The sequence below is a fragment of the Fukomys damarensis genome, unplaced genomic scaffold (assembly GCF_012274545.1).
Source record: "Fukomys damarensis isolate Sample0158 unplaced genomic scaffold, DMR_v1.0_HiC HiC_scaffold_36, whole genome shotgun sequence".
NCBI lineage: Eukaryota > Metazoa > Chordata > Mammalia > Rodentia > Bathyergidae > Fukomys > Fukomys damarensis.
The window spans coordinates 32374910-32401613 of NW_022900948.1; the positions used below are offsets into that span (position 1 = coordinate 32374910).

Genomic DNA, 26704 nt, shown 5'->3' on the forward strand with positions numbered 1-26704 from the left:
CAAAGATCATTTAATTGTCAACTACTAGAGTAAGGATTTGAGCTCAATTTTAAAATGTCAATCTTGTGCTTTATCTCCATACAGAGGGTACCTTTATAAGTGTCCTTTGATGGATTCCCAAAGAAAACTCAGAGCACAGTAACGCCACAGCCTATGAATCCCATTATCTGTCTGCCCCTTTCTATCTCCCACCATAGTTTTAATTCCCGATTCATTCTCTCATAACAAAATTATCTTAATATACTCCTAATTAGTCTCCCTACCTTCAGCCTCTCCTACTAAGTCTTTCTAAAACTAAAATATGGCCCACTTACCGCTACTTAGAACTCAGCATTGGTTCCTTAGTTCATATTACAAGTCCTTGAAAGTTCTCCCTTTCAACCTCATATACTGTATATTTCAACTATCCCGGACTTCCTGCTGCCTTCCATGACCATTCTTTCAGTTTCCCACCTCCTTACCTTTGTTTCAACTATGCTTTCTGCCTATGATCAAATAGCTTCTCCAGTTCTTAATGTTTAATGCTGTCCATTTTTCCATTCCCAGCTCAAAACATTCCCCAAGGAGCAGTGCCTGCTAGAGATCACAACTTACTGAGAACCACCAAGCCTACATTATGGGGAAAATCACCTTCTAACCCCAGGATAACTAGCTGTTTGAAAGCTTTCCTCCTGCACTGTTTAAGACCTTTTCAACATGAGCTGTAAGACTTCAAATTTCAATTTGATCATTGTACAAGAGAGGACTGAAAAAGAACATAAAGTTGTAGTGTCTTAAGTCAGGTAACTTGTGTTAGATTCGTAGTCCTATCATTTAACAGATGGGGGGGGGCATTTGTAGACTTTCTGTTTTCATTTCCCTATTTATAAAATGGAATATGATAACACTAACCACCAAAGATACCATATTGTTAATGTTCAGAGAGTGGTAGACCTAAATTTCTTGGCACAGTTGACACGTAGTAGACTTCAACAAATGGTCCATGATGACAGTGATTGACTGGCAAGGATCACATCATTGCTAGGTTCCTAGCTAATAGCTTAGTTGTTTAGATGAAAGACCTATTCCATCCATTTATCCTGTAATGTTTATTACTGATCTTTGCATTTGCTGAATTAAGTACCTACTAAGTGCCAGGTCATATATTAAGAATTCACAGAGACCTAACAGGTTCCTGAAGCCCATCCTATCCTTGGCTCACTAGTAGCCCTGATTCTCTGTGATCCTAAAACTACAGAAGGGACAGGCTTAGGGAAGAGTAGAAGGGGAAGAATGGAAGTAAGGCACTACTTGTTAAGTGAGATGTTTTGAGAAAATGACTCCAAATTGGCCACATCTTATGTTCACATGACAATGCTCAAAGAGAATAGATATGTGAGCAACTGTACAGAGGAAACGACAACTAACCAACTAAGAATTCTGTTCATAGTGAGCCTGAATGCAGAAATATTAAAGAAAACTTTTGTGTGTTCTTGGTATGTACTTGATATAATACTGATATCATACTGGACATACTGTTAAACTACTCTGTGTTTTGTTTCACTACAAAACCCTAACACGACAAATAGTAGTATCTCCACTTTATAGGTAAAGTGATGATGACCCAATGAAAATAAGTATCTTGTATAGTCAGATAGGACCTGAGATTTGAAATGTCCCTTGAACAGTGTGACTCAAAATTCCATGGTCCTCACTCTCTGATACTCAAGGGCATTAGGGCATTGAGATGCTTGGAGCTAGTGTAAGAGAGCACCAGTAAAGCCATAGTGCAGTTAATAGCCCTGGTGCAGCTTAACTCTGAGGCTGGGTCTCTGAGTGACCTAGGGCAGGTCTTGTCCTCTCACTGGGCTTCAATTTCTCCAACAAAGAGAGGCTTGTGTCAATGTGTGCAGCCTCAAACACTAACATTCTATGATTCAAATATGAAAGAAGAATGGAGTTGTGGTAGATGGAGAAAGCTGTCCTTGGGGAAAAGGAGAACAGAGCAGAAAGAAAAATGCCAGAAGTCTGGATTCTGTCTTGCCTCTCACTCTCTACACATCATTAATGGTGATCCCCTGCAGTACACTAATACCCTTCCAGTGATGACCTCAATACTGCTCACAGCAACAGCCTCCTTTCACAGATGGAGGTGGGAATGACGGGTGGGAAGGCACCCCTCAGTGTGCGGTGATAAACCTATAGCCAAGATGATGGGAGCAGGGAAAAATTAGAGGGTGTGGCCTCTAACCTGTTCATTCCTAGAGTCCCCGATGGTCTGAACAGGAAGGAATTCTTCACTAACCCTCTCACTGTTGTGGGGGAGGAAACGGAGGTTCAGAAAGATAGAGCTCTTATCCCAAGTCCCCAGGTGGATAGGGAGCACATCTAGGGACAGTCTAGGTAGAACCGTGACCTCCACCACAGACACCTCCCCGTGTGCTGAGCTATCACTGTGCCTTGTCTCTAGTAAGGTGATGGTGAAGTAAAAAGTGATAGCCACAGGCTCTGGAAAGAGCCTCTGTGTTAATCTTGCCTCAGCCTTGATTATGAAGTCTGTTGATCTCTCAGTGTCTTGACTTCTTCATTTGTGCACAGAGCAAATTGACATAGAGTTCCCAAATAATTCACTGCAGGTTAATTGTTGCCTACCAAGCTGGTTTATACAGCCAATTTTAAATTGGTTACTAACATGTACTAATTAGAAGGTTTCTATCTAGGTCTCTGGCTTAGAATATTTGTCAACATGGGGTCAGCATTCTCACAGTATGGAGTAACTAAAGCCAAATATTTCCTGCTCCAATTCTAGTTTGCCATACTCCCCTCAGCTATCTCTTATCAAGCATGTGGCCGCACTGACCCATCAACATTACTGCCAATTTCCTCTTTTCAAAGCCCAGCTGAGAATTCACCTCATCTTTGTCAGCTCTCCACTGCCCCAGCCTGGTGTTCTCACTGCCTGTAGATTATCATCAGCCCACCAAAGGCCAGTGATCAAATGTTCCCTGGCATAGAGTGTTCCTTGACCACTATCCTTCTCTCTGGTGTCAGAGTGAACACATCTGTGCCTTTTAACCCCTGCCTAGCCCTACAGAGTTTATCTTAGGCTTAGCTTCCTGTGTCTTTTAAAAATATAGATATGAATAAATAATTCAGTTCAGTCAAATGTTCCTTAATTTCTCTCTTGACTCTCTTCCAGGTATTGTCTAAATCCTTGGTCTTTCCTTGCAAGTCAGTTTCTTTGCTACCATGATGTTCATTCATACCATTCTCCCACTGCAGCTTTTGCATGCTTCTTGTGGAGCCACAGTATGGTTGACTGGGTCCTCCTCCAAGCATGAAGTAAAAACATCCCGTAATCGCCTAATCCCTTCTCTGTCTCACTACCATGGCTGTGAATTTCATGAGTGCAGAGATTTTTTTATAGCTTGCTTAGTTCTGCATCCTGAGTACCTGCCTTAGTGCGCCTACCTTGTAGATGACCAACAAATATGACCTTTTCTTAGGCACTCTACACTGTACTTGGTTATAAAGAAAAAGAAGAGCTTTCTCCAGATGTTTCCAGAACTCAGATGAGTATGTACTGTTCTACTTTGGCCCAGGACATTCTTTACTCAGGAATACACTCACGGAATTCTGAATTATGAGAGACTCACCCTTCCCTTTCTACCTGCACCCATTGGCCTGCTTGACTTTCATCTCAACCATAGCCAGAACTATCAAAACTAAACACATTCTGCCCCCCGTTAAAAGTCTTTCCTGAATTCTCACTGCCTGTAGGAGAAGGCCGAGCACCTCAGCTTAGCATTCAAGACCTAGTCCTGCAGTATAGCCTCATCTCCCACCCCACCCGCCACCCTCCAGGAGTTCACATGAGGAGTCTGTGCCCTGTCCCTCGGCAACCCTGGCTAGCTTCCCTTTCCTGGATGAAATCCCTATGCAGTCTGAGGGAAGAAATAGCCTGCCTGAGAGTCCCCAGCAGGTTTTAGGAGCCTCACTGTCGGCTGAAAAACAGCGTTATTTTCCTCTACGAGTCTCTCTTGGCTTGAGATGCATGCCTGTATTTGTATCTGGCTCGAGGACAGTTCTTCCCCTCTCTGGGGCCCCAACTGTGCACTCTGGGAAGATCAGTGTGACCTGATGTTAGATGGGGTTGAGTTGCTAAGCTGCCCCTCTCATCCTCACTCCTGGTCCGTATAGGACTGGGCACTACAGCCCAGGGAAGTTCACATTCCACTGGAGTTTGGGGATGTCACAGACTCTAGACCCCTGCTGACCTTTGAGACTCCTGACCACACTCATCTAGCTGTTCAACCCGAAGCCTAACAGTAAACATAAACCCTTGCACATAGGCTGGTGTGAAGCATGGGCTGGTAGAGAAAGGAGAATGGAGGGGGAAAAACACCCAGAAGGATGGAATGAGTGAGGACTTAAGACTGCACAAGGAATACACTGAGAAACAATAAGAAATGAGAAAGAATCAGAGATACGGGCCCAGAGGCATCAAGTATTGAGAGGTACACAAACACAAACAGATAGAAATAAACTGATTGGAAAGTCACAGTGACACAGAGTACAAGGAAGCATCTACAAAACTACGATCTGAAAGACACAGAAAGGAAGAGAAACAGAGTGGGGGAAGGAGGTAGGGGGAGGAACGGAGGGGTGAGGGGAGGGAGGGAGGGAGAAAAACAAAAGAAAGGGGAAATAAAAATAAGACAAAATAAAGAAATGGACAAAAAGAGAAAGCAAAGAAGAGATGTTGAAAAAATGGGAAGAGGTACAGAGAGAAAGGAAGGAAGGAAGAGGGGGAAAAGATAATAAGGAACAGAAGGAAGAAAGGAGGAATGAAAAAGATAAAAAAAGTGCAAAAACATAAAATAATAATGAGAAATTTCACAGTGGAAAACAGCAGGACAGGAACTCTGTCAGGCCCCTCCTATCTTCTTTCCCTGGTGTGCTCTGGATCCACCTTGCAAGGCAGCCTTAGCTCCACTGGCTCAGAGACTGCAGCCCAGGCCCTGGTCAGCATGGAAGGCTTCCTTTCTGAACATCCCTTTTCCTCACGGGAGCTGGAAGTCCCCTCAAAATTTGGATGAGTCATGCCTGGAACTTGGCTCAAGATTCCTACCAAACAGTTGGGGGTCACTGAAGCTAAGAGGACAGAGTGAATGCAGCCACAAGCAGAATGAGATTATTTCATCTGGACTCAGATGTCTCTCTGTCTCCCTAGTCTCCTGTGATTTAGTCTATCTTCTTGCCTCCATCACCACTTGAAATGAACAGTCTCCAAATTCTGAAAAGTTGCTTTCAGGTGGCCCCCTCTAATCCCTCTGATAGAAATGGAGACACTGAAACCTCCAAAGTGGAAATCATTTGCCCAAGGGCTCCCACACACTTAAGGCTAGAGGCAAGATGAACCTCAAGTATCTGTCTCCCATCATCTGGGCAGGCACTTTTGACAGCCAGCCCTGGAAGTCTCCTGATGACTTTCATGCTGTTTCCAGTAAATTCTGTGCTCATTCTTTGAAATAAAGAGGAGAGGAGGAATGTAAATAAAGAGGAACACGGGAATTTCATCTAATATATAATTATAGTATCCATGGTGGTGGTCTTGTGCTACCCAGGTTGAATCCAGGGACAGATAGTGTCCTGAGGGTGATGGTGAACAGATATGTACCATCAAAGATTTGATACCGCTGAGCTGTTGGAATGGGATCTTTGGGCCACTAGCTTGGACTTCTTTGCCAGAAACAGGGTAGTATGAAAACCAGGGAAGCAATTCAGCAGATGAGAGCTGGGGGCCAGAAGCATCATGAAAATGGCATTGAGAGTCCATCCCTAGGGAGGAGCAGGTATCCTCAAGCAGAAGCAGAGTTCAAGTGTTTGCATATCATGGGGAATGGAGGGCAAGACAAAATCAAGAATTTAATGGAAACCATGTAACTCTCTATGGGAGAATTAAAAATGCACTCTGTATATTGTTTCCAACCCATCTGGGCACAAATTTTTGAATAAAATAGCTTCCACCTCTTGACTACTACTATTCCCGCACGTCCAATTCTTGACAAAATCTAGTGTGGTGATTTTGAGTTCAGGCTCTGGATGTAAATTGGCTGGGTGCAAATCTTAGTCTCTTGTTAGCATTGTGGCTGTGGCCAAGTTACCTATGTGCTTTAGTGACCTTATCTGTTAGATAAAAGTAATTTTTGGCCTTACAGAATTTTTCTGACGATTGGGTTAGATAAGATTAATAGAAAAAAGAAAGGAAGGAAGAAGGAAAGAAAGAAGAAGGAAGGAAGGGAAGAAGGGAGGGAGGGATGGGGGAGGGAGAAAAAGTGAAGAAAGAAAGGAAAGAGGGAGGGACACAGAAACCTAGGAATAAATGTATAAATGTGATACTGGACCATACCCTGGTCCACAGTGGGTTGAGCACCCTTTGGATATTCAGTAAGAGAGTTAGTAGGAGAGAATGTTGTAAGTACTGAAAAGAAGTCAGTGTCTGCAGAATTTCTGCATTCACTTAGGAATTTGTTCAAATAATCCAACAAATATTTACTGGATTCTTAACTGGTGTCAGACCCTGTTTCAGGCATCAGGAATAGAAGACAAACAGGGAAGACAAATATCCTGCTTTTATATTCTTTCAGTAGAAAAACAACAACAAAGAGTAAACAGACAAATACCAAACCATTGCATTGCAGCTTCATTAAGCACTATAGTGTTAGGTGTCTGTGTCTCAGGCAAGTGGGAAGGTATAGAAGATAATGTGGTGAAGGAAAGCCTCTCTGAGAAGGTGATGTCTAATTATGGACCTGAGGTAAAACAAGGTACTGGTCCTGAGGAAAGATAAGGAAAGAACCCCTGGGAATGATAGAGGTAAAGAACTTTTGGAAAGGAGACACAGACACATCTTAGCAAATGTGTCTGGAGCATGAGCGGTGAAAGAGCCAATGGAAGACAATGACTTAACTTGCTCTCCGCACAGGAGTGGTGTCAGTGCTTAGAGAAAATGCACAATCACAACTACGCATAAGAATGACTCCTTCTGTTGCTATTTGCTAAGCATGACAATTGAGCTAGGAAATCTGTTGTGTTATTTCCTCTTTAAATTCATTATATGCCCACAACCCAATTAAATAAACCCGATTATAATTCTATGTTACATATGAACAACATGAAACACAGAAAAATGGAAAAACTTGCCCAAGGCAAGGCAGTGGGTAGGTGTTCAAGCCAAAGTAAAACCCCACCTTTGTATGACTTCAAAGGCCTGATTTAAAAGTATGTGTATGTTGTGGTAGTGTCCAAGTTCTAGATATAAAAGATCCACTGCCCTTTCTATTGTTGCTTCTTGACAATTACAGATGGATACTGATAAGCCTTTACACATGTACAAAACCTTATGAAAATATCAAAACATTTTCTCACCTACTACATAGTTTAACCTTTACAACTTTGGGAGGCACAATTAATTATCACCATTTTATACATGAGAAAGATAAGGCATAAAGTACCTTATCCCAGGATCTATAGGTTGTGCTCTGAGTCATCTGGATTACAAGCCTGTGTCTTCAATATTGCAAACAGTGTTGTTTGCAGTTAGAAAGTCCTCTGCTACCCCTACCTTTGCCAAGTGTGTCTTACAACTCCACATACAAGTATGGGCAAGGATATGTGCAACACCTTGTGGGAGAAAAGGACAGGTATTAGAATCAGCTTGAGTATGAATCTTGCCTGTATTTCTTCATTTTATGTGACTTTGGGCAAAATGATTACTACCTTAGGCCTCAATTTTTCAATTTGTGTTATGGAAGATAAAAGAATACTACTGTCTTCTCTGTAGGATACTGGTGAAGATTTAAGTGAGATGACACATTCTATTAGTCAGAAATAGACTTATTTCTGGAATGCAATACCCAACACTCCCACTTTAAGGGAGAAGAGGTTTCACTTGGCTCACAGTTTCAGAGAATTCAGTCCATGGCCGATTGGCTCTGAAGGAGAAATATCATGGCAGATCAGCATGGTAGACAGGAAGCAGAGCAGAAAAGTGCCAGAGAGAAAGGGACAAGGGGCCAGATATAGTACCCAAGGTCACACCTCCATGACCCACCCAGGTATACCCAGAAGTGTACTCCTCCAATCCCCTGGATACTCCCAATCCAATCAAGTTGACACACTCAAGATTAACTATCATACACTCACATGTACCTTGCATGGGACCTGGCACAAAATGAATTTTTAACAAAATATCATTTCAGGTACTATTGTCCAGAAAGTACTGATCATGCTGAGGATCAGAACCTTGGTTTGGAGTCTCTGTCCCTACCTCAGTGAGCAACCTTGGAGCCCGTTGAGTTTAAACATTCCTTATACAAATGAGAACATCAAGGCCAGAGGAGGACGACGAACTAGCCCAAAGTATTACTGAAGAAGATAAAAACTGCTGTCTAATTCCTGACTGCAGGTTCTTTTACTGTTATTTTTTACAATACTCACCCTTTTTAGGGCCTTAGATTTCCTTCCACTGCTGTACCCCTATCCATCCATGCTAAGAGTTCTTTCTCCTAACCATCAGTTCCCACCATGGATGTTGGCACTTGGCTGCAACATCCAGGCACCCTTAGCATTCCTTTCATAGAGGTGAAGCCAAGGAGGTGAGGATTGGCCTGGGGCAAGCCTCTGAATGTGTGGGAATGAGTTCCCCACCCCAGGAATCAGGCATAACTGCTGCTGGCACATTCTCTTAGGGCCCTTTGGCAGCCATTCATAATTAGAGAGAAGCAAAGCAGCCAAGACAAGACAGAGGCTAATTACCTTGGGTAATAGGAAATTGGAGAAACTATAAGCAGGATGTCTAGGGCTCTAGCCAGACAAAGACAGGGATCATGGATGCCCAGGCTGACCTCAGGACTTGGGCCCGAGTGGAAACTCTCACCTGGGGTCACTGTTGAACTCCATCACCTCCAGAGAACAAGAGCTGACCCCACTTGTCAGACCTTCTGGGAACCCTCTACCTCTATTATTTGTTTTCCTTCAAAGCAAAACAAATGAAACAAACAAAGAAATTCAATTTAAACAGGGCACGGGTGATGATGTTTCTGTTTTGTCACACCAGGGCGAGCTTAGGACGGAAAATCATCCTTGACTTTCTCTCTTCCATCTGGTCTCTCCCTGCAGCACTGTGTAAAATTATATGGACAGAGGGGCTGCAAAAGCAAGTTGTCTTCCTGGAGAGGTGGTAGAAAGAAGTGGGGAGATGAGGGGAGAGAAGAGATAGAGCAGGGGAGAGAAAAAGAGGGAGAATACACAAATTCAAGTACAGAAATAGAACTGAGAGACTGAGATGCACACAGAGAAATGGAAACTAAGAGAATGACAAGGAGAAAACAAAGAAAGAATAATAAGGAAAGGGAGAGGCATACATACAGGAATCCATATAGAAAACACCCATAGAGAGTTTTAAAGACAAAAGATATACATAGGGGAGGAGATAGGCACCATAGGGACAGAATGAAAGTGAGAGAGGTGGAAAAGTTGGAAAGGCAGGAGCCAGAACAGGGCCCAGAAGAAAGAATGATAATAAATCCCATGGTACAAGTATGCATACCCAGAACTCTTGAGCTGTAGGCAACCAAATGCATCTTCATTTTAAAGATGCTAAAACTGCAGAACAGACGGAGGACATAAATTTTTAACCCAAGGCCCCAGAGCAGAAGTGATGGCAGTAGATTGTAAACCCAGGATCTCTGGTATAGGCAAAGGTACCCTACTTTATTGTCACCTGAATCCTTCTGGAAGCCTGGATGGGGTTTGGGTGGTGGTGGTATGGTTGGCATCTGACCAGTTTTAGCTAAAAGCTAGCTCTTTCCAAGCCTCTCTCCTCTAGACCCATCCTCTCTCTTCTTTTTTTCCCCCCCAAAGGATTCTTTCTAGATGGTTACTCTTTTCAGGGATAGAGGTAAGTCAACTTGTTTCATAGGAAACAGCTCCTCCAGGATTGTCATTAGGAGGAAGAGTCACAGACAAACAGAGATGGAATCAAGAATAAAATTGAAAGAGAAAGATTGCTAACTCTTCCTGTTGGCTCCTGTGTGCCAGGCCTTCTAGAAAACACTCTTCTTATAGTTTCTCAATGTAATTGTTTCTGTAACCTGAGATGGGGCAATTACCAACCTTCTAACCCTTTTCAGGGAAGAAACTTTCCCACAGAGCATTGAAAAATAACTTTCCTGGGTTCAGTTTATGAGCATGTACAGGGCAGAACCAGGATTCATACTTAGTCCAGCCTGACTCCAAAGTCTGTGCTCTTTCCACTGCCACATGCACCCTTTATTGGTTATAAAGAAAGAAAACTGGTGGGAAAGGAGAAAGTATAAAATGAGAAACCCCAAGAACAGATACTGAAACTATTTTAAAACTGAAGGCTGATTTGGTCAGGCTTCATGGGAGGAGAGCCAGCAGTGGGAAAAGAGGTTGTTCCAAACAACACCTTGGCCCCTTGTCAGAGCAGCCCAGCCATGAACAAAATCGATTTCAAAAGTAAATAAATAAAAAATAAAATAGTGTTCAGAGATAGGGTTGACAAATTCTTGACAAGCAGATTTCTAGCACAGAATAAGAATGTTCCCTACTCTGAATGGTGGGAAAGAAGGGTGAGTCCAAGCAGTGAAAAGTGTTCATCCCCTTTAAGGGACAAGGGAAAGTGTTCATCCTCTTTAAGGGGTGGCAGCTGATTTGTCAACTGTCACTGTTAATTGCTTTAGAGGAGCTATAACATATTTCATTGCTCTCTGTACAGTGGGGCTGCAGACATGAGCCCTGTTAACCACAGCTTGCTACAACTCCAACTAGAGACAGAGTCATTCCTGATGTAGTGGACAGGAACCACCTGACAGGGCTCTGGCCTTTTATGCTAGCTTCTGTCTCTCCCATCAGTTGAAGAATGGAATGGAGGGAACTGAAATTAATTATTATCACAACAAAGGCAATAAGAGCAACAGGGTTGGCAGTTAATTCTTACGCTCCTTCTGGGAGTGCCTCATCAAGCAGTTTTGGCACATGATGTGATCAAGTTCCCCTGGAGTCCCAGGGAGCCAGATAGCATTTTATTCACATTCTCACCCAGGAGGAATCTGAGGTTTAGAGAATTGAAGAGCCGATAAAGGGGAGGGAATGGACGTGAACACAGGTCTATCTATCTACCTCCATTCTACACCCTTAATGAGGGACAGAGGAGACAAAATGCAGCCATCAAGCAGTCTTCTGAAATGCCATTTTCTTCATATAATCACAGATTCTAGAGTTGAAGAGGGAATTATTGCTCTTAGTCTAGTCACATATTTGTATTGCATAGATGTAGTGACCCCAGAATTCCTAGCATTAGTGTCTGTTTTTACTGATAGTGGCTGTAGGGTCCTGCTCTCAATGTCTGACTCATTTTTTAAATCCAGAAGTACATCCTATCTCCTCTGAATTTCATCCTGATATCCCACTAGAAGGGATCTGATAGCCTAGTACTTTAAGGATGCCACCCCTAGAACACTCATTGCTCCCGAGTGACTTAAAAGAAATCTTGAACTCCCCTATCTCTGAAAGCATCAGTGGCAGATCCAGCGTCAGAAGGCCCAGTCTCCAGCTATGGTGATATTCTTGAGTTTTGCATTAATATGTTATGTGCTATCAAGAAGCCCATGTTAGGCATTGAAAAGGGTGCAGTAATCTTTGGAAAAGTTATAGTGCTCAGAAAGCAAGTGAAGGAAGGAAATGCAATGTGTTTTAGAGGTGAGGTAGGTTCACAGATAGTGGAGGGCTGTATGATATTTATTAAACATATACTTGGGGATACTGTGCTAGGGTTTTTCTTAACCTCACATAATTCTGCAAACTATTATTATTTCTGTTTTACAAAGGTTAAAACCAAGACCTATGTAGGTAAGGTAATTCATTTAAGGTCAAGCAACTAAAAATGGCAAAGCCAGATTTGAATATAAAGTCTGGTCTTTTATACGATGATTAGGTTATAAGTTATCTGAGGATAAGACCTCTATCATAGCCTGATTCATACCTGAAATCTTCAGTACCAAGACATAAGAAATCCACAGAAAATGATTGCTAAATAAGTAAATGAGGCACAAATGAGTAAATATAAATGTAAACAAAATAACTGATAAATTAATAAATGAATGAAATGGGAGTATAAGAGAAGATACATAGGGTAGGTAGATGAATGCATGGGTGGATTGAGAGAGGCAGGGGTAAATAGAAGATGAATGAGTAGACGGATGAGCAAAGGTGAGAGAATAAATCACTGAGTGAGTGAACAAAAGAGTAAATGAATGAGTTGAATAACTGGTTAATACAGTTCAATTTCTTAAAAACTGAAGCTTTCTAGGCTCATAAGTTTGTGGGCTGTGGCCACTTTCTTTCTCTGAGTTGCAGATTTGTTACCAGTAGGAGGAATGGTTTTGAATTCTTCGCCTCCCTGGGTTCTTTAGCACTCACCCTGTCTGATTCCGTGACTCACAGTGGCCACAGTTCTAAAACCCTAGATTCTCGAGATGAACATATAGGCCAGCCAATGAAACACTGGGCTGGCTTGGAGGAAATACGCTTGCTTTCCTTCCCAGGTTTCAAATCCTCCCGTCTGCTTCGTCTTCCCCACACCCCCATGACATCTTACTTGTAGAGACCGTCAGGTTCCAGGCACTTGAAGATGACTGAGTAGATACTGACTTCGGGGATCTCTCCATGGCTTCGACCAGCTGCTACGCAAGATGTGCCCAGACCAGAGAGTAAGTCGTCAGCAAAACTCAGGAATTCTCCTGCAGGGAGACAATGAAAGATGAGCTCCCTACTCAGGCCTTGGTGAGCTGACATTCATGCCCTGTGCAAATCCATCACACGTCTGGATACCATTATCAGGTGGACTAATGAATTCATAAAAAAGCAGATTTTAAAATGATGCTGATTAGTATCTATCTTAATGACTCTTTGTTCAAATTTATGATGAAGAATCATTCAAAATTAAATAAAAGGATTATTTTGATGTTACATCATTGCCTTTTCTCTTTTACTTTCCTTTTTAGTTTTATTTTCATCACACGTCTGGATACCATTATCAGGTGGACTAATGAATTCATAAAAAAGCAGATTTTAAAATGATGCTGATTAGTATCTATCTTAATGACTCTTTGTTCAAATTTATGATGAAGAATCATTCAAAATTAAATAAAAGGATTATTTTGATGTTACATCATTGCCTTTTCTCTTTTACTTTCCTTTTTAGTTTTATTTTAGAGGACCCTATTTTTAATGTTCATACAGAGATTTCTTTAACTGAAATACCGAATAGTTTCTTTGGTGTAAAAAACTACAATAGTACACAGGATCCTAATGAGATAATTAATAATGTGAAATAGGAAGTAAAGGGCTAAAGGTATAGGGAATGTGGGAAGGGTGGGGGAAAGGTAATAAGGGAGAGGAAAAAAATATGAGAAACTGAAAAAATGGAAATAAAGTGTTTGTAAATGGGGAGGGGAGGAGGGGGTGAAGGGAGGGCAGGGACAAGGGGAAAAATGAGAATCAAGACCTATTATGTAAAGGTACAGAATCCCAATGATGAATGTAATTGTATTGTATACCTAGATTGTACCAATAACCTCAATAAAAAGAAAAAAAATTAAATAAAATGCTGATGCCTACTTTTATAAGATTGTAATAAGGCTAAAATGAAGTAAATTATTTTATTATTAAAATGTACTAAAAGACAACATGGAAATTGTGCTTCGTTTCTGTCCAGAGGAACTGTTTTGGCCTTGTCATTGCCATTACCTTCTTCAACTCTTTGAGCAAGGCCCTTCTTTCTTGGAACTGCATTTTTCTTCTCTATAAAATGAAGGAGTTAGATTAAGGATAAAAGAGATTAATGTCATGGCTACTCTTGACACACTAGTACTGCATTTGTGGAGTGTGATGTTGAGTTGGGCACAGACCAGTCAGAGGGAAAAGAGTTCTATGGGTAATTATTAATGAAGGCCATAGGTACAGGAAATGACATGTTACACGTTTGGGAGCCACAAGCTCCGTGATTTTAAGAAATAGGTGAAGTTTACTACAAACACAAGTCCACTAAGAATATTGAAAAGTAAAGAGGACTAGAAAAAATAACTGACTTTCTGGAATCTTAGATCTAGTTTAGCCCTGATAAGAATGTGCCATATAAATGCCCATCTCTAAGCCTTTAGTTTGCTCTTATGTAAGGTGAAGGTGCTAGAGTCATTACTGGGATTTTGAAAAAAAATGTGGACATACACAATAATTGAGATGTAGTACTATTTATACATGGCAAGAATCGAAAAATAACTTTAAAAAATTAGAAATAGCTATATCAATTATAGCTCATTGATGTAATGTGGTATTTTATAGCCACTAACACATATGAAATTATATAAAAAGATATTTATGATATATAGTTAAATTAGGAAACAGGTTACACAATTACAGAATAATCCAATATTTTGGAGAAAAAAATGTACATTAATTTTAAAACAGAATGAAGCAAATATATTAAATGCTTGACAGTGACTCTGGAGAGTGAGACAATGGGCACTTTTTACTTATTTTTGCATATCTCTACTTTAAAAATTATCCTCATAATCATATCTTGCTTTTGTAAAAAGAAAAAAAATCAATAAAAATGACCTATAATAGGTAAAGTGAATGAGCCAGACTAAATGGCCTCTAAGTCCCCTTCCAGGTTTAAAACAGGATGATGTGGCAGTAGCGCCGGCACATGAAACACTCTATACCACACAGTGTCAAATGGTATGAGGGCCTCCCAACTGTTGCTCCCTTGTCCTCCTTCATGCTCACGTGGAGACTCTCTGACACGACATTTGCGTTTATTCCCAGTAATAAGCAAAAGAAGGGTGCTGTGCAATCATTTCTCCTCTGCCTGGCGTTGTATCCAGTGTAGTGTAATGAAACCATGATGAAACAACCATGTCAGTCAGGACTCGCCCAGACTGAAACTCGTAGAAGCTACACGGTGCTTCTCTATCAAAGAAATGGATGGACAAAATATACTCGGAACTTCCTACTGATCTTTCAAAGAAAAGTTTCAGGCTTAAGGAAACATTTTGAAATGAAAACAAAATATTTCATTCTCTGTCTAACACTTTAACACTTGTCTGACTGAACTGCCTGGCTGGGCCTAGGATTCAGTCACATGACTCTACTATAACGTATTTGTCCCTTTGTCCAATGTAGCAGATCTGATCTGATGGGTACTGAGGTAACCCATTTTCACAGAGAAGTGTACAGTTCACTGGCTTGTGAGGTAGCTCCTGGATTAAGTATCTACATAAGGCTAATAATGTCAGCAGCATGTAACATTAGTTGCCTTCACAAGACAGAGATGAAACTGAAACCTCTTTTCACCATTTGTTGAATCCTTAAACTTCTCAAAGACTGTTTTCCTTTTGTTATAAGGGGTTAATAGCTCTTTTATAGGTTAGGAGTCTAGAAAGTAAAGCTAAAAACCTAGAAAGAAACAAAGATGTCAAGAATCGGAGGTTTCACTAGAAAATGAAGGCTAATAATTAAAACATTTGTCACAACTTTTGGCACCCTACGTTTACTGTGGAGGCCTCCTATGTCAACTTCTTCCATGGTGCTGTTATAAACCAACAATATCTCCATTCCAATAAATATCAAATCGGATCAATACATAAAGGAGAAATTGTTTTTTAAAAGAGGACAGAATATGGGAATATTCACTGGGTCAAGTGAGGGTCTTGTTTCATTTGATCTGCCAGGCCAAATCTGGCAGCTTACTTTTGTTTTCTATGAGCTTGGTTCTATGTCTGTCTACTTTTCAATTTATTTCCAATAGCCCCTGAAGGAGTTAGGCCTTCATGAAGGAATACAGTGTTCTTGTGGCCGGTATTAAACTAACTTCCTTAAAGTCAAAGGATGGCTGACATTCATTTTCAAATGGGAAGCACTTTCCAGATGTATCTATCTATGAGTTTCAGAAAAATTTGGACAATGGATAAGAGCCTCACAAACATGTCAAGCCAGTAAGTTTCATACAGTCCAAAGTTCTAAACAGTTTTAAGGTTTACAGATTTAGTTCAACTAAAGAACATGCCTAATTTGAGGTATAACTATTCATATAAGGGAATTATATTCAATACCCAATTCTATTTGGGACTATAGGCAGGTAACCTTGAGAACAGCAAAAGGGAGGAAAAATTATTTAGTATGTACTTTTCTTTCTTCCATTAAACCTTTGTTAAATGTCATCTCCACAGTAAAATTGAAGTTAAGGCTCCAAAATTAGGAAGAGACAGAGCTGATATTTGAACCTATATTCTTTAAATTCCACAACCCCACCTTTTTTTTTTATGCTATGCTGCCTCCTAGAGAAAGTTTTCAGATGGCAGTGTTAGAAGGAGTGTTTTCACAAAGCTATTCGATTTACAATTATATTTATGCCACTCTTAGTTCTATGGGTTTAAGGAATGAGACCATAAAAGAAATGGTCCCTGACCTTCTACAGCTTGTAATCTGACAACAGGAAAGTCGTTAAATACAAGAACAGACCCGTAAAGTAAATTATGAGATTGCTTTTCTTGGCACTGTATTTCAGAAGGTTTAAGTGCAGGGTGATAGGAACAGGTGAATGAAGTGACCCTTCAGTGTCCTTCCTCACCCAGGAGAGGAGAAACAAAGAAAGGCCTGGTAGCTTCTCTATGGACAAATTCAAATCAGTGCAATTCAGCCACACACTGTGTGGTTCCATAACATACAATACTCTCCAGCTGGAAGCAGTTCAATTCAATAAGTAATAATATAGTGGAATGGTTAAGTGCTTGGGCTCCGAATGTATACAACCACGGACTAAATCCTGGTAAACCCCCACTAACTGCTTGTTTTGGACAAGTTTCTTAACTCTTTGCATTTATTGTCATATTCGTAGAAACATAATGGCATCTAATATAGTGTTGTGAATATCATATAAAATATTGTATATACATTAATTAGCACAGTATCTAACAGTAAAAGCTAAAACATGTCATTAACTGTCATTATTATTATCATTATCAGGACAGCATCTCACTATGTTGCCCAGGCTGGCCTCAGACTCACAATGATCCCTCTCCCTCAGCCTTCCAAGTGCTGGGATTACAGGTGTGAGCCACCATGCCCAGCTTTGTAATTGATTTTGTCACCATAACTTTCTGCCAATAGCATTCCAGTTTTCCATTACAGAGTTAGGTCTTCCTCAATCTCAGTTAAGATAAGGATCTTAGACTATTTTTTTTTAACTCACACTTCAAAAAAGATCAAAGAAAGAAAGTGGCAGATCTATAGTCAAACAGAGAGGAAGGTATATTTGGGACAAAAATTTGTCTTGACTCTTATTGTCCATAAGATCATTTTTATCAGTCAGCCTATGAGATACTCAGAGAATTAAACAAACAGCTATCACACTGCCACGTGTGCTCCTCCCTCAATGTCTGACTACATCTCTTAACATGAATATGACACGTATTTTCTGATTATGTATTATGTACCAGACACTGTATTATGTACACAGTTGCACTTTGCCACCTTCTTAAACTTTATTTCTGAGAAAAATACAGTTGGACTGAGATAGAGGAGTTCAGTAGGTTTCTAATATATGGTACTTTCTAATAGTAGTTTGAAAATCAGTATATACAAAACTCCCAGGCAAGGGTGAACACTAATGAGGGATGGGGATAGTTATCTCCCCTTTACCCACACTAACAATATCAACTTCATTTTGATCCATTTCATGTATTAATGGCCTACATTGTATGTACTTATTTTAAAAATCTATTTATACAAATTTGGTTTAAAAGCTTTATTAAAATTTTAAATGTTTAAAATGTTTGAATCCCAAACTGTGCCATAATTCCCTCATCAAAAAACTTGGAAACAGCCCAACTGCCCACCAACTGGAAACTGGATAAAGAAGATGTGGTTATTTATAAAATGGAATGCTACTCAACCATAAACAAGGAGAAACTAGAGACATTTATAGCTAAGTGGAAGCACACTGAAGCCGTACTCTTAAGTGAAATAAATAGGAAACAAGTGTAAATATTGAATAGTTTTTCTGGTGTGAAAAATTAAACGTGTAAATAAGGACCAAAATGTATAATTGATATTGTGTAATAGGAAGAGTAAGTAAAGTGGGAGGGGCAGGGGACAGGAAAGAAGGGAAAAGAAAAAAATATGAGAAAAGGAAAAACATGGAAACAAAGTCTTTGCAAATAGGGCAGGGTGGAGAGGATGAAGGGAGGGCAGGGAAATGGGGGAAAATTAAGAACCAAGATCTGTCACGTAAAGGTACAAGATTTCAATGATGAATGTAACTGTACTGTATACCTAAAATGTACCAATAAAGTTAATGGGGAAACAAAATAAAAAACACAGAGAGGTTCAGGAATATTCTATCCTAATTCAAGGATTTGCAGCTACTTGGAGGTCAGAGACCAGAACCAAATCTGGCCCTCTTACATCTGAATCTCACATGCCTTCCACTTGGCTACTCTGCTTAGGGTGCCTCCTCCCCTCCTCCCTGGCACACTGTCGTGACCTCATGGTACAACCTTCCAAGCACCCAGGCTTCTGCTTCTGCCTCACCCAAGCCTGTCCAAGTCTCTAACATTCTTTTTCTGTTTTCTTTCCTTGAAAACAGATAGGGAGTGGGGACTTGCTGAACAGGAATGCGCCTGTTCCCCATTACAACTCTTCTGGGGCTGTAACCCGAGTGGGATGGGGCCAGACCCCCACACATTTCTTTATCCACTGACTTGAGCCCTGCTCTCATTATGCTCCACAGAAAAGGTTAATCGTGACTCTGCTGCAGCTTCAGAAAGAAGCAACAAAGCACAGAGCAATTTTCCTAAATGCTCCACCCCCTGCCTCAATTCTCTCTCTCCCTCCCCTTTCAGCACTCCTACAAACTCTCTTTCTCCTTGTTTTCCCTCTTTCTCCTCTCCCTCTCCCTTCTGATTGGGTTGAGGTCAGAGTCAAAGCCGGCCACAAGAGCAAATTGAAAACAGGTTGGGAGAGAAGCAGCAAAGAAAATTCCAAAATGGAAAACAAGGGGGTGTGTATGCAGTGAGTTATTTAGCTCAGGTGGGGAGAAACGGTCCCAGCTCAGGACTACACACTTTTCAGGAAACACCAAGAGGATTTAGAGGCCTCTGGGCTGTCCTCACTGCTACCTGCAGATACTCTACCATGGAGGCCCGGGAGGCTCTACACCTCCCTATCTTTCCATCTCTCCTATTTTCCTTTACTTGGGCAAATGTAAGCCTCCATTCTGAGACTTTGTCAGTGACAAAGTGTGTCTTTAAAGGCCTCACACCTATCAGCTGCAACTGGTTTGTTTCCTCCAAAACATGGTGCTATTTTTAAGTCTGAAGAACCAGTGTGTTGTAATGATTCTCACTTTTATCATAATGGCAATATGAGGCAGTGGAAGGAAAGAGGGTTTTCAGGTACCAAAAAGGTCCGATTCTGGAGTCAGATACACTACTCATGAGCCATGTATTTTAATGCAGGATGCATGATTAAGCTCTCAGAGACTGCTCTTTATCTGGAAAGAAGATGAACATATCTATTTCAGAGGATCGGATGAGGAACAAATGAGATAATATATGTAGAATATGTGGATAATACACGGATGGTTTACAAAAGTTACTGCTCCCCCTATCCCTGCCACTCTTACCCCCCTTAGAATTCATCCCTCAGTCTGATGGCAAAGTTTTTAATGGTGAAACTCATTTGCTTTTAGATATATTACACAATACCTAACTCCTTATTTTTTATAAAGGAAAGTAATTTTGAAAGGAAGAAAAGAAGGAAGGAAGGAAGGGGAGGGAATAGAAATGATTATGTCTTATTATACGGTGTCATCGATGCTAGACATTTTTACTTATGTTGTCTGGTTAAAACATTGAAATCAACACACTGGATTAATGAATTAGGTGGGCTGTGCTTTTTACAGGTCAGAAGATAAGTTCAAGGAAGATTAAATACGTTGCCTTCAAAGATCCATCTAGGAATGGTAAAGTGGAGAATCAGGTCATTTGGGATCCAAGGTCTCTGCTTTTCCTGCTGCATTGCCTCCAGACTGCAAGATGTTTAAGGCAGGAGTTGTGTTTTTGATCACATCTGTGTTTCTGGTACCCAAGAGAAGGCTGGACGTGTGGATATTTACAGACCTCTGTGAAACTGAAATTCAGTGGTTGAATCTTGGATCCACCCTCATTCTGTCAACACCACCACCAGGCAATAGAAGTCTCTCTTGAGTGAACTGAGCCAAGCTACTTCCAGCATGAACTTTTAGCAGTAAACATGACTTACAGGGCACTGGGAAGAAAGGACTGACACAAATAAAGCTCTAGAAAAGGCAACGATAGTCTTGTGTGGGGCTGGGGATTTAGCTCAGTGGTGCCACTGCCTGCCTTGCAAGCACAAGGTCCAGAGTTTGATCACTGATTTAAGAGAGAGAGAGAGAGAGAGAGTGTGTCCTTGTGTGCCAGACATTATGATAACGAACTTTGGGTTCATCGTCATACCCATTCTCTAGCACACACCATTGGTTTGACTTATTGAAAATTCTTTCTTCTTTCTGTCAACAGCACCTCAGTTTTCCATTGGATAGCAGGTCTTCCCCAATCTCAAACTACATTCTTCATTTTTTTGATTGTTTTGGTACTGGGGATTGAACTTGGGACCTTGTGATTGCTAGGCAGGTGGTGGAACCACTGAGCTAAATCCCTGGCCCAAGGCCACATAGTTTAGGCAGAGCTAAAACCTCTTCCATTCTTCTGAGATTGGTGCATGATTAATTGCGAGACATTCCATGTTGGAGGAGAAAAGGAAATTGACTTGGGCCTGATCAGTCAGGCTAACACCTGGGACACAGATCAAATTATGATACTGTCACTTGAAGTCCTGGACCCAATAATGTCTGATGCTCGATCTATCCTTGGATATCTCAGATACATGAGTTAACATTTTCCTTTTCTAAAGAGGTAGTTTTCATTTTTTTTTCTGTTAACTGTAACCACAGTCCTCTCAGATATAAATCCTGAGATACATTTTGCAATTGGCATTTTATAAATTTTAAGAAATGTCCACAGCAAGTTGATTTAAAACAAGTCCCCCAAGTTCTTATACCATCTGAAAAACAAGGCTACAATTCAAATTCAGATTTGTCAGACTCCAGAGCCTTCCTATCATAAAACACTGCCTAGGATGAGGAACACAGAGTTCACTTCTCAACAGGAATTAATTGAATATCTTCCAGGGTCCTGCTTTCTTTAGACCCTCAGTCATTTTTTGTTTAAATTTTTATTGGTGCATTTTAGGTATGCAATACAATGACATTCATCATTGGAGATTTGTATCTTTACATAATCTATTTTGGTTCTTATTTTTTTCCTTATTTTCCTGCCCTCCCTTCAATCCATTCACCTCTCCCTATTTACAAAGACTTTGTTTCCATTTTTAATTTTCTTATATTCATTCCACTCCCTTCTTTCTTTCTCTCTGCCCCTCCCATTTCTCCTTCCCTTTGCCCTTTTTCTTCATTTTTTACAGTATCTATTATACAATTTGAACCTTATTTACTCTTTCAGTTTCTCACACCAGAGAAACTATTCAGTATTTACACATGTGTCCTATTTATTTCACTTAAGGGTATGACCTCAATGTGCATCCATTTAGCTATAAATGTCTCTAATTTCTTATTGTTTATGGCTGAGTACTACTCCATTTTATTTTTAAAATTTTTTTCTTTATCCAGTCTCCAGTTCATAGGCAATTGGGCTATTTCCAAATTTTAGCTATTTCAAACTGTGCTGCTATGAACATGGGTGCACATATATTGCTCTGGTATGATTCTTTTAATTCTTTTAGGAAGATTGTAAAAAATTGAAATCCTTCACACTAAAATCAGAAACAAGAAAAGGACGTCTGCTATCACCATTCCTGTTCAATATACTTTTAGAAACTTATCCATAACAGTTAGACAAGAGAAAGAAGTAAAAGGAATACAGATAGGAAGCAAAGAAGTTAAATCGTCACTATTTGCAGACAACATGATACTCTATATAGAAGATCCAAAGAACTTCACCAAAAGTCTTCTAGACTTAATAACCAAACGTAGTAAAGTGGCCAGGTATGAGGTCAATGCACAAAACTCAATAGCTTTCCTGTACACAAACAACAGACTCCTTGAGAGAGAAATAGGGCAAACAATTCCTTCACAATAGCATCCCCCAAAATTGAAATAATTAGGGATAAACCTAACAAAAGAAATCAAAGACCTCCACTCTGAAAACCACAGCACTCTGAAAAAAAGAGATTGAAGATGATATCAAAAAATGGAAAGATATCCCTTGCTCCTGGGTAGGAAGTAGTGAAAATGGCCATACTTCAAAACTGCTACATATTTTCAATTCAATTCCAATTGAAATTCCAGCAACATACTTTACAGACCTTGAGAAAACAATCCAAAAATTCATTTGGAACAAGAAGAGACCTAGAATAGCAAAAGCAATTCTAGGAAATAAAGACAAGGTAGGGGGTATCACCCCATCTTGAAACTACTACAAAGCTTCTGGGATAAAAATAGCATGGCCCTGGTAAAGAAACAAACTTGAGGACCAGCGGAACAGATTAGAAGATGCAGAAATAACTCCAGACACACTCAGCCATCTCATCTTCGACAAAGGAGCCAACCATCCTCACTGGAGGAGAGATAGACTCCTTAATAAATGGTGCTGGAAAAATTGTGTTTCATTTGTCAAAGATTAAAACTAGACCTATATATCTCACCATGCACTAAACTAGAATAAAAATGGATTAAAGATCTAAACATTAAAACAGAAACACTAAACCAGCTAGAAGAGAGGTTAGGTCGAACTCTTGAAGTTACTAGTATAGGAAAATATTTTATGAACAAAACTTCAGGTGCACATGTACTAGTACAAACAAGTGGGATCTCTTCTTATTAAAAATTGTCTGCACAGTAAAAGAAACCACCAACAGTGTGAAGAAACAACCCACAATGTTGGAAAAAAAATTTTACCAGCAGTTCCTCAGACAAAGGCCTACTATCTAGAATATATAAAAAAACTTAAAATAATCAGATGTCCTAAATTTAAAGATCCAATCCAGAAACAAGCATCTGAAATGAACAGACATTTCTCAAACAAAGAAATAGAAACAGCAAATAAACACATGAAAAAATGTTCAAGATCACTGGTCACTCCAGAGATGCAAATAAAAACAAAGCTGAGATTCCACCTCACCCTAGAAAGAATGGCTGCTATCATAAAATCAACCAATCAGAAATACTGATGGGGCTGTGGGGAAAAAGAACCCTGCTCCACTACTGGTGAGAGTGTAGACTGGTGCAACCACTGTGGAAATCACTATGAAGATACCTCAAAGAACTAGGATTGGAGGTCCCATTAGAACCTTGGTCTTCAGTTCTTCCTGGCATCTTTCCTTTTCTTCTAACATAGCAAACATGCTGCTACCACAGAGCCTTTGCCCCTGTGGTGTCAATGCTAGGGGCACTCACTCTATTTGTTTACCAGGATCTCTGCTTAACTGTTAACTTCTTCAGAAATGCTTTCCTTCATTCACCCAATACAAAAGACCATCCTCAGTCTCTGTCCCCTTTCTCTACTTTCTCTTCAAAAAAATCTATTGCTGTCTCTTAAACATTGAGGAATTGCTGCATTATCTGCATTCCCCGCCATGAGCCCCATAGGGAAGGGACGTTGCTCACTTGCAGTGGTGCTTGTATACAGCACTCTCACCATAAATGTTTAGTGAGGAAATGCATAAACTGTGTACTCCACGCTGAGCTCACATATGAGAACACAAACACAAAGAACACCTTAGTTTCAGTTCTCTTGAAAGCAGATAGTTTTTTTTTTTTTTTTTTTTTTTTTTTTTTTTTTTTTTTTGAGAAGTGATCCTAGGAAGCATGCATGGGCTATTCTTCCCATGGGAAACAAAGAAAATGGAAAAGTCAATAGAAAGATGCATTATCAAGGTTGCTACTGTGAGCAATGGGGGCTCAGTTCTGCAGGGACCTTTTAAGTGAATGAAATGTTCCCCAGAATTGTTCACCTGGAAGTCAGGAAACCAGATGGGGCTTATCCTCCAGCTCCTGTTCCCTGTTAGTTGAGCCCCTACCCACAGTATTAATTTTACCACATATTTTAGCTGTGCATACATTTGGACATGGGAACTCTCTCAACTTTACTGTGTAGCAAATGGTGAAAATGAGCATTTGAGACCACCAGTGGCACAAGGAGCACCCGTGTATGTACAGAACTGCTCATCACAGCTGTAGATGAAAAAGCCACAGGCCAGCAGAATGAGGCCTCTGCTAAAATGACCTAATCCGTACCTCTGAGGCTCTTGCAGAAAAGACAACTGCTGTGTCTTCCTCACCGAGCTCAAGACAATCTTGTTATCCCCACTGATGAAACCATTCACAAGCAGTTACTGGACACCCAGTAGGTGCCAGGGGAAGGGTTACAGCTGTGGACACAGCTCTGAACCACATGAACAAAAGCCCTTTGCCTGTGGTGTTCACAGCTTAACAAGGGAGAATTGCAAGGATTGCTTTTGCGTGAGACCCACCAAGGAGTCCTGAAACTTAGTATTAATAATACAGAATTTAATAATATTAGCTCCAGTATTAATATGCGCTTGGCTGATCGAGCCTGTCCTTTGGGTTAATTGGGGCCATAAAAGCTCTCGTCATCCACACAGTCTCGAGGACAAATGATGCTAATGCATTTGGCTGGAACGGGTATTGCTAACATGTGTGAGGGGACCTGATTTGGAAACTGGACTAGGGAGGAGGAGGAAGAAAAGCCAAACCTCTCTCCTTCTCCATCACTCTGTGAGGAGCACAGTGGGTGTTCACTGCCTGCGAAGTACTCATTCACAGAGGGTTTTCTTTCCTTTTTAAAATCACATGCCCCAATGTTACACATTGTGAAATAGAAAGCACCAACAGTACAAAATGTGCTTCTCATCAGATTCTCGGTCCGTCTAACACTTCCAGTTTTCTCTGGGCCGAACACTTCATTCAGCATCACCCTCTCTGTGCCATAAGGCAAAAGCCACGAGGTTGCTGATGGTGGCCCTCCAAGTTCTTCTGTCCACAAATAGGATGAAACAGCACAAGCAGCATGGTGCTGGCAGGGCTGGAATTATTATTTGCATTTTATGATGAATAAAACAGAGGTCAGAGAGTTGCTGCAAGTTGCCCATCAGACAGCTCCTTACATAGTGAAACTAGGATTTGAACCCAGGTTGATCTGATTCCAAAGCTTGTGAGGTTTTTTTCACCTGTGGTCTCAGTTTCCTTGATTCTGAAATTAGGATGTCAGTACCTACTTTCAAATGACTCCGGAAGGGTGAACTGGTCTATAAAATCACTTTACAATCTGCAAAGCATGATATACATGTAAGGGCTCAGTGATATGAAGAATCCACACAAGGCAAGTACGATGATAAAGGTGACAGAGGAGTGAGTACTACTGGAGTTGGAGGAAGAAGAGGTCTCCTTTTAGAGGTGTCAAGTTATGTCGAGGTAGGATGCACCAAGGGCACACAGTGTGACAACAAAGGTCCTTTACCAACAAGGAAACATGACCATTCACAATGCACAGAGATTCTAGTGCCAACAAACCAACTCAATTCACATAGAGAAGATTTGGGGAGCTAGGATGTTGAAATTTAGAAAAATCAAAAGCTAACTTTCTGAGACTGGAGTTTCCAGAGCTCTTTTCCTCACAGTTCTCTGAAGAGCTGGCTTTCTCTCTTTCTTCAACTCAGTCACAGTTCTACCTCTTCCAAATTCTCTGTCCCAATTTCTCTAAAGGAAACCCACACTGCCTAATCCCAATTATACCTCATTGAGGAACTCTTGATTTTCTTCCATGACTAGTGACAACTTTCAGTTACTGTGTTTGTTTATTTACTGCTTTCTTTTCATTATCAAAATGTTAACCCCAGGAGTTCAGAAGGCTTCTCCATTTTATTCAGTATCTACCTGGTGTCAGGCGGAGTTGGGGAAGACATTACAGATCCACTGAATGAACTGAGGGAAGGCTGAGGCTGGAAAGGTAACTAAGGACTCAACCAAGACTTTGTAAACATGTTGAGAAAACTCCTGCTCATCCTTCAAGTTTTCATTCTCATTATCTTTCAAAAAGCTCTTCCTTGCCACCCACTGCCTCCCTCCAGCAAGATTTAGCTCTCCTACCCCCAGTCTGGGTTTACACTGTTCCCTGCACCTCCCTATACTCCCTCAGTCTTGAAGTCACTATTGGTAATTGCCCATTTAGTTGTCTTCCTCTGTTAACTGGGAGGATTTATGGAAGTTTCTGGACTGTCTTATCCACCATCTGAGCCCCAGTGTCTGCACTTACATCGAAAGGAGTCGATGAACAATCATGACTTCCCTCCCAGCTGGAAGAAAGCCTAAGCAGTGGGAGAAGAGGGGTGGCAGGACTTCCTTTTACATCCACCTTGGAGTTGTATTGGCACAGCAATCTCACCATTTCTTATGTGAAGAGGTGTCAAATGGGAACTTGGTGAATTGGACCATGCCCCTGACTCCCTGTGAGCCTCT

At 40.7% G+C, this 26704-nt stretch overlaps 1 protein-coding gene across 5 annotated transcripts in view; it reads right to left on the reverse strand.

The window, feature by feature from the left end:
- The window catches only part of Astn2 (astrotactin 2), a 770953-nt gene that overhangs the window by 39415 nt on the left and 704834 nt on the right, over positions 1-26704 (reverse strand). For all 5 annotated transcript variants that reach the window (XM_010639452.2, XM_010639450.2, XM_010639451.2 and 2 more), the window contains one exon: positions 12665-12806. In XM_010639452.2, coding sequence (XP_010637754.1) covers positions 12665-12806 — 142 coding nt within the window. The remainder of the gene's footprint in view (positions 1-12664; positions 12807-26704) is intronic.